At 34.0% G+C, this 9,059-nt stretch overlaps 1 protein-coding gene across 2 annotated transcripts; it reads right to left on the bottom strand.

The window, feature by feature from the left end:
- Positions 1–309: 309 nt before the first annotated feature.
- On the bottom strand, positions 310–4,300 carry LOC131646516 (uncharacterized). Of its 2 annotated transcripts, XM_058916537.1 has the most exons (11): positions 4,006–4,300; positions 3,456–3,593; positions 2,963–3,344; positions 2,593–2,676; positions 2,282–2,518; positions 2,058–2,193; positions 1,719–1,881; positions 1,481–1,609; positions 1,142–1,336; positions 854–976; positions 310–570 (listed from the first exon to the last, which is right to left on the bottom strand). In XM_058916537.1, the coding sequence occupies exons 3-11, from the start codon at positions 3,282–3,284 to the stop codon at positions 457–459; spliced, it is 1,503 nt and encodes a 500-aa protein (XP_058772520.1). In that variant the 5' UTR covers positions 3,285–3,344; positions 3,456–3,593; positions 4,006–4,300; the 3' UTR covers positions 310–456. The 2 variants fall into 2 exon arrangements, with proteins under 2 accessions (XP_058772520.1, XP_058772521.1); XM_058916538.1 differs by lacking the exon at positions 3,456–3,593.
- Between the last annotated feature and the right edge of the window lie 4,759 nt (positions 4,301–9,059).

The raw sequence follows: 9,059 nt of genomic DNA, 5'->3' as shown, positions 1-9,059 counted from the left end.
TAGTATCAAAGACCTGGGAAACTTAAAATATTTTATGAGTTTCGAAATTGCTTGATCATCCCAAGAAATTTCTATTTTCTAAAGAAAGTATAGCTTGGACCTTCTCCAATATGTTGGCCTCCTTGGAGCCAAACCATCCTCCACTGTGCCTCACAAACTTTGTCGGGATAACCTTCATTATATTTTACATGTATTTAAATTTTAATTAACAAATCTTCTTCTACTTTTTATATATACACATATATTGTGTGAAAAATCTCTTCATGAATCAGAATCATCTATGTGACACAATACAAGGAGACAAGATAATTATGCGAAGTTACATTATAAAGGATTTCAATACCATAATCAAATATAAAGATTTAAAAAATAAATAAATATTGCACATAAGTGATACTCAATTATTTTAAAATATATATAGTTTTTCCTTTCATTTTTCCCCACTGATTAACAAATTCATTCTGAATCAATTGTCATAATGGTAGGAATTTGGCCATGGTTAACAAAGTCAATTTTATTCAATCTTAAGCAGCATAACACTTGCTCTGGAAGTTCCTCTTCCTTTTGTGCCTGTAATAAAAACATAAATAGGTTCATGTTAAATTAAATAATGAAACATATAACTCAAATCATATTAACTTCGTTTTTGAAGGCATGCAAAAACAAGATAACTGCATAAGACTTAAAATTTTATATGATTAAATCGTGGCTTAATATGACCTCATAAAATATATGTCGCGGTTAAACCGTGACAAATAAAACCTTTATTTTTTTGTCACGGTCAATCCGTAACTAACCTATATAAGATCTCTGAAAACTTAAAAGAATCATTTGTTGCATGATCAAATTATACCTGGATAGTTAATCCAACATCAAGTATTCCGTGCTTTACACGGTCTCGAAGTGAATCAAGTCCCTTCCTTGATATATAACTAAATCGGTGTATATCGAGGTCTATCTCAAAGTAATTAGGTCCCTGTAATTAGAATAGATAAGTAATGTGTGTAGTTATATAGAGAGGAAGTTTCGCTATATGCTTGTCAAATTTACATTAACTTTTGACGATTATGATTAATTGATAGTGTAAAACATCTTTATACTAACAGTTTGAAAAGTGTATATTTTGATCCAATGAATATACCTTAAAGAATTGGTGTTGAGGACGCGAAAGCACGGGCTTGCCATTGTAGCCTTGTATAAGTTTCCTCTCAGCAGAATTCAGATGAAGGTCTTCTGGATTAACTACTCCACACAAAATTTTGAGTCTTTCTCTAAAGGGAACTAAGCTTTCTTTTGTATATCCTTTCACCTTTTCCATCTCATCATCCACTAATCTCTGTCAAACCAAATACCATAATTTAGGAAGCACCGATACAGATACAGACACATACATAACACTAACGCATTGACACCAGCAATAATGTCAGAAAGTGAAATGTTTAAATGTAATCACTCAATCGGGAAAGAGTAAACAAAATACCTTGATCTTCTCTTGAAAACACTGAGAGATTTCCTTTTCGAAATTCTCCGACAACTTAAAATATAGAACAAGACTCAAACCTTCTCCATTGGCCTCACCGGGGAACATGCTAGCAGGATATGTTGGCAACTGAGGACAAATTCACATGATTAAATTATACAATCAATTTTTCAATATTGTTCTAATAGAAAAACAAAACAACCATATAGGCCTCAACAAAAGTGAAATGAATGCAAACCTGTATGTTAACAATAAGGAGTGAAGGTACATTTTCATTTGGACTAACACTTGGAAGTTCAAGATGCTTAGCAATGTGATTTACTTTCCTTGAGCTCACAAATAAATCCACACCTATTGGTGTATAAGCGCATGTATCTGGAGCAGGACACTTTTGCTTATCTCTGCATAAATCATCAGACACATATTAACCGATATGAAGTACTGACACAGACAAAGACACGATATTGACACAATTAATTGTTTAAGAAAATAGAAGTAATTGAATGTAACGGCGTGTGCTAGTGTTATGCTGGTGTCTGACACTGACACGTGCATATCGATACAATTTGCTACTTACATGAAAAAAGTTTCGCCACGGAGCTTGAACACTGAAGGTGAAAGTGCAGACCAGGAACAAGGGAAGGCCTTTTCTTGAGTTGAAATTGGAATCTGAATCCCGGCTCTCGGACGGTACAGAAATCTCTCAGATGGATCTGTCGATAATTTCGAAGAACATATAAATTTAAAAACTCTCACAGAACTAGGCATTGACGAAATTCGTTAAACATAGGAAAATCTTACATAATTCGGGCTTTTCGATGGTATCAATTGATTGTCTTGTAACAGAAAGCATGATAACAGTTGATTGTGTTGAGTTGCTGTCTTGAGTTTTCTCTCCATTATTATCTATCTTGAGGTAGCTTTCATAAAACTCCTCATATTTACACCCTGAATCTACATAGCAGGATGAACTTTCATATTGGAGTACTTGAGTGTTTGGGACATTTCCGATAGCGTGTCCGGCGAAAGGAAAACCATCTGTTCAACCACAAAGGAATATTACAAATAATTCCAATGAAGATAATCATTAGGATCTACAAGAGATGAATCACCTCCATGCACACTACTGAAGTCATCATCTGAATCAGAATCTATTATGCTAACTGAGTCAAACCATGCATCCTCTTGGTAATTTCCTGCAAAATTTATATGAACGCTCAACTTCTTTATCTTAACTGTTTGATCAAGATTAGACGATTCATATTTCAGCTATGGTAAATAAGGTCCAAAGTACAAAGTCGAAACATGGGCTGTCTGATCATGACCTAACGGTACAAAGTCAAAATGTGGCCCGTCTGATCATGATCTGACAGCCTGGTTAAAGATTATTTGTCATAAGAACCACCCTAACTACATAATCAAGTACAAAAAACTATGAATAACCGAAAGACCAAACCAAACCAAAGAGAGAGAAAAGGTTACCATTTGCGTCGATTTGACTATGGTATTGAACCTGTGTAAGATGAAACTTGACATTTGAAACCTCTGATCTCCTGCAGGTATTTGTGTTACCTTTATCAAAATCAAGGTGAACAAAGTCACTGAGAGTGAAATCTCCCACGCGGTTTCCAGCATTGCTAATCCTTTTCAAAGGCATATCTGGAAGCGCCGAGGAAATGTTTCCTTTTCCTCTGCGCTTTCCAGATTTAGTCCTTCTTTTCTGAGTCTTACTCTTCCCATTTGGTTTCGAAGCGCAGCTTCCCATTGTAGTCGAAGCTAACTTCTTCACTAATCCAGCCAACATTTTTTCTTTTCTTAAAAGGATAGATAGTGTGTGTCTATTATTAATTATTCCTCAAAAAACCTTGCAAAAAAAAAAAACCAGTTAGACATGAATATTACATGAACAAATTCAATTTATAATAGGATTAAAAAATTCAACATCATTTTTCATTATCTATTATTCATCACCAACCTTAAAATATGAATACTCTAAAGTTCTGAAACAATAGACAGTGACACAATTATGATTGATTATTATAACAAAGCCATTGACGCTGTCACATAGCCTTGGCTGCACAACAATCACCTTTGAAAAGAATTAAAATAAACCCTGAAAAATCAAATAAAATTATACATAAACACATCCTTATATAAATGTTCTAGATGAAAGAAAACATGAAAAACATGTTGCATAAAAGTCATATACAAACAATAATACATTAAAGAAATCAACCATCATTTGGGTTGTAAAAAGTTGACAAAATCAGAAAAAAACAATAAATATGTAACATATCATAAGAAACATGCAAACAACGTTAGCCACCACAACGCGCGACAATGTTGAAACAAAACTAGCAAAATTAGCAACATCATCACATGCATGAAAATGTTGGAAAGTTCAACCAAATCACGTAAAAAAACCACATTAACGCAGATTTGGAGCTTCTTGAAATCACGATATAAAGTTAATTGACATGTGATAATGACAATTGAAACGTTGATCCAAATGGAGAGAGACAAACCTTATTAGCATGCGGAGAGGTATGGAAAAAGTTGAACCATAAAATGAGGAATCTTGGTTCCCTTCACGGAGGGAACAATGATTCCTTTTTCTCTCCCTTGTTCACCAAGTTGTATGTATATATAAAGGGATGAGAGAAAAATACAACACAAAGAGAATATAAAATAGAAAGAGAGAGATAGAAAAGATATTCACAACTGCACCCTCACCCAACACAACACAGAGACCGCTGTAATCGGATCCTACTTGGTTGTCAAAATGTCTTTATCCTCTCCTTTCAATTCTCTTTCTTCTCTCTGCCTCTATTTTCATTCTCACCAAACTATATATACTTTTTTGGTTTGCCAAATTTAATTATAATTAAGTCTTTTCTATTGGTGTTGTTACAAATTCAAATCATCAATATCTGTATCACATAAATTTGACATATATGTTTTGTAAGACAGAAGTTTAGAAATTATTGGTTAATTAATAGCACTTTCATAAGATAGTTTGTCAATTATAAACGTTCTATAAATATATATATTTTTTATTTTTATTTTTCTCTTGTTTCTTATTTTATAAGAGTCATTCATGATGAGTGAGGCCAACATAACAACAACACGAGGTAGAACTTTTATCACCCACAAGGCTTTTAAAAAGTTAGATCTTCATGGAGAAATATTTGCTGCCCACAAGGCTATTAACTATGATGGAGATTCTCATGGAGGAGTTCTTGCCTCCCACGAGATTATAACTAATGTTGGATCCTCAACTAAGAATCGTTGGATCGTCAACTAAGAATCGTTGTTGCCTAAGAGACAATTAACTATGCGGAATCCTCAATAGGAACCATCTCATGATGATGTCATGGTTTTGATGAAGACAACACTTGAAGTAGTTTTGATGATAATAATACATGAAGACAAGAAAGTATTAAAACTAGCTCAAGCGGTCAATGATACCCAAGGTGGTTGATCTTGCCATTCCTTCGGATCAAGCTAAAAATTATATTTTATGATCATCAATGATATCTTTACAACTCTCTTATGATAGTGACTAACTTGAAAATATCTCAAGCATCATCCAACAAAAAATTCAAGTGAAGTGCTTGTATGATTAGTATATCCGACAAAAGGACTTGGAGGTTCATAGTATGAAAGAATAAATGTGTGAAAGCTCTTTTGAGCGTATTTGTCAGAGTGATGAGTGTATTATAAAGACACAAGGGCATTTAGGAAAGTACACTAAAAACTATTTTTGAAACCTCTCTTTTTCAATTAAATTCACCAAACATGTTTTTGGAGCCTAGCAAATTGAGTAGGAATTTGTCAAATTGATTAGATGATTTTTTTATAATTGTTTAATTGTGATAGTGTCTTAATAAATGGTTACAAGTCTCTGTCAAAACCTTTTAATTTGGGCAATAATAACTGATTATTGGAAGTACACAATCGATTAGTTAATCGATTATGTCATTTATTTGGCCATGGATTGTTTCCAAAATACACTATTTATTGGCCTATGAATAGATGTTTCCTTAACATTTCAAACGATCCTGAAAACGTCAAATTCCTCACTTTTTTTCTTTCTCTTAACCTCCTTAAATTATTTCTCTTTCTCCCACACATATTTAACCATAGTGCTTTGAGAGCGTTTTTTATTTTAGTGAGGAAATTGTTCCAAATGAGGGCTTTATTGTAAATTTACTAAGAATTCTTTTTCCTTTTGAGTAAATTATTCTTTCTTATGAAGTAATTATTTTGGTTTGGAGCTAAACATGTATAAAAACTATTTTGGGGATCAATACAAGTCTCAATTTAGTTCGTGAGCTCTGCCATTGAAGAAAAGTTCTCTTTTGGATTTGTGAAGAATAACTAGTGAAAATTCTTCACAACGGTTCTTGAGCTTAGCTCGGTTAAAAGCTCACTCGGTACAAGATTGGCTTGGTATAAAATTTCTCTTGGTTTTTGGGTTTAACCAGTAGGTTCGAGATTAGCCTGGTAAAAATCTCGATTCCGTTCGTGGTTAACGCGTATAAAACCTTGATTCAATTTGGAGGATAGTCAACCTAAAAGTTCATATTGTTTTGATATTATTCCTGTGCAAATCTTATTTTGTCTAAGATACTAACTGGTTGAAGCTCTGTTTGTTGTTTCGCGTGAAGACTAACCGCTTCATTCCTCAATTATTTTCTAGATTGGAAGTTAGACTAAAACTTTATTTTTCTTGTATAAGGAGGTTCGTGAGATTAACCTTCTAAAAACTATAAAACATTATTGGATACTCTCAAGATCAACTCTTGGGGAGAGGAGTAAGTCACTTCTTTAAGACTGAACTTCTATAAATTTTTGGTGTTCTCTCTCTTTCGTTAACTCTTTTATTTTCTGCTTAATTTTTGTTAAATTCATATTAAATTTATTTCAAACCCTATTTTAGAAGATAATTTTTTTCCTTCTAAATCATCAGTTTTCAAACTTTCACCATTCACCCATTTGTGTATGAAGTCACATGTCCAACAAAAATTACAAACTCATTGTTCATACTTTAAGATCCTCTTTAGTTTTATATACATTTCCCTCAGTTAATATATATATATATATATATATATATATATATATATATATTATATTTTATATATTTATATTATGGAATCATACCCTCAAGTTCCTTATTATTAAAAATATGGACAATGTTTTTCGGGAATATGAAAACGTCAATTTTTGGCTGGATAAATGGATCAATGTAGTTGATTTAATATGATATTTATCTTTGAGTGTTGCTTATAGCAGGGGCGGTTCCAAGGTCCAGTGAGCCCGGGCGTGTGCACACGCCCGGGCTCAACCCCTATTTTCTTTGTACTCCCTTCAACTTAATAGTCGATTTTTAAACAAAACGAGGGGCAAAATTAGTAAAAATAGGGTGTGAATATTAAAACAGATGAATAACCAATGGTATAAAGTTTTTTCCCACACTGCATAAAATTCTTGGCTCCGCCACTGACTTATAGCACCAAAATTTGTAATGAACTATGGCACGACTATTTTTATAGTGAATCTAATGACGGGTGTTCCTGAAAAATATGGTTAAATAACCTTCCCGAAGTTAATCACGTGAGGTCTCAACAATTTTGTGATATCAAAGCTATAGTATGCCTGTGTTTTCAGTGTGATGTTGTTGTCTTGGTTGTCCCTATTCTTCATGGGATGTTCTCCTTTTATAATCAACCTTCTCCCTCCAATTTCATGAAGTAGTGACATTTCAATTACAACATTAAAGGATATGCCCTAACATCCTCCGTCGTAATCATGAGGATGTAACACTTCCCTCATTAATTTTCGTAACTTTCATGCAATCTTTTGACATGCGTAACCGTCATACTGGCATGGCACTTTGGCCATCCAACTAGGCATGTCTCTCATTCCCCCTGACTTCGCTCATCTATCCCGGGTTGGTGCATCCTTCCTTGCGTCCGGCTTCATATCATGGCCCCGAGTAAGTGTATTCTTCCTCGCGTTCGGTTTGACATACTGGCTCCGACCCCTTCACACATACCGCTTATTTTCCTGTGATCCCGGTTTGCTCATCATATATTCCCCATTCGTTTTACAAATCGCCTTTAAGAATTTTAGGGTGTACATAAGCCCCCTGATCACGAGAGCCATCGAGCCGAGGTGTTCGGTCACGAAATCTTAAAATTCTCTAGACGCTGTCCTTGATCGACCGCTCTCAGATCCAACAGAGAATTGTCGCGGATGTGTGTTAGTTCTAAAATGACCGAATCTTCAAATGGCAAGGTTGGTTTTAAAAACAAAAATTTTACAAGGTTTAAAACGAGAGAATCTTCAAATGTTAGGAGAATTCTTGCAACTTTTTTTTTTGGCAGGGGGATTTTTATAACCAACCCCATATAGCAGGGGTGAAAATAGGTATTAACCCATTGAAATATCATGAAAGTGGCGATTTAAACATGTTTGGGTATTGATACTTGTTGTTATATGATGTATGTATGTTTAGAATGATGTTATTTGTAACACCCTTTTAACCCATGTGTATTTTCACATTTAATTTTAACGAAAACAAAATAATCAACCACAAGGGTGTCACATCTTCATAAAAACTTTATTTAAAAAATAGTCCTGCTCTGTAACACGGGTTGCAAAAACATTGAAGTATAGATAACATCTTTAACATCATTCAAGTAAATTATTTCAAAACTTCGCAGCGGAATAAATAATTAACATCTCCTTCTAAAATAATCAATACCCTAAAAGGTAGCCCATCATGAACAAAATCGCCACACTTCATGTTTAAGTAATACATGATTATAAAAGTAATACAAAATTCTTCAAAATAACAAGGAAATTAAAGTTCACACTCAATCGATCCCAACCCCGATGTTACATATCAGAGCAAGACCCACTGGACTCAATAGAAATTAAACAAGCGCACTTCAGAGCTACCTTTCCTGCACTAATCTTTATCGCACGCACGTTACCCAGATGGAGGCAACATTGAAACAGAAAGGGTGAATAAATCACAATCATTATAAAAAGCATAAGTAATAGATATAGTAGTCCTAGCACAGGGATAACAACAACACGATATTATCTATTACATTTATAGCAAATCAACAATCTCCAATTCTTTACATCAAACACTCCAATTCAAGAATTACATCAAATACATCACTTAATTCAAGTATTATGCAAATGCCATAATTAATTAGATACACATCAATACACTCATGCATGTGGTACCAATTTATCATCACTAATGACATAGTCATCTTCCTCCAAAGATCCCTAACATAGGATCCATTCTTGCTTGGAACCGGAACACATCACAAAACGCACTCAATCCACACAATGAGATTAAGGCCAACACTTGACATCAGTCCTAACATCACTATGAATTTGACCTTACATCACTGGATGAAAGTCCTATAAATGCTATGAATGCATGATGCGCAACAACACATAATACGACCACGGCTAGTCAAAGCGCATCATCACTCATCATATTAATCATACCTCATCACATGCTTCATAATCACACATACGTCATACATACATC

This window comes from Vicia villosa, linkage group LG2 (genome assembly GCF_029867415.1).
Source record: "Vicia villosa cultivar HV-30 ecotype Madison, WI linkage group LG2, Vvil1.0, whole genome shotgun sequence".
In the NCBI taxonomy this organism is placed as follows: domain Eukaryota; kingdom Viridiplantae; phylum Streptophyta; class Magnoliopsida; order Fabales; family Fabaceae; genus Vicia; species Vicia villosa.
Note: the sequence above shows the minus strand (reverse complement) of the source record. Positions and strands in the feature narration are given on the sequence as shown.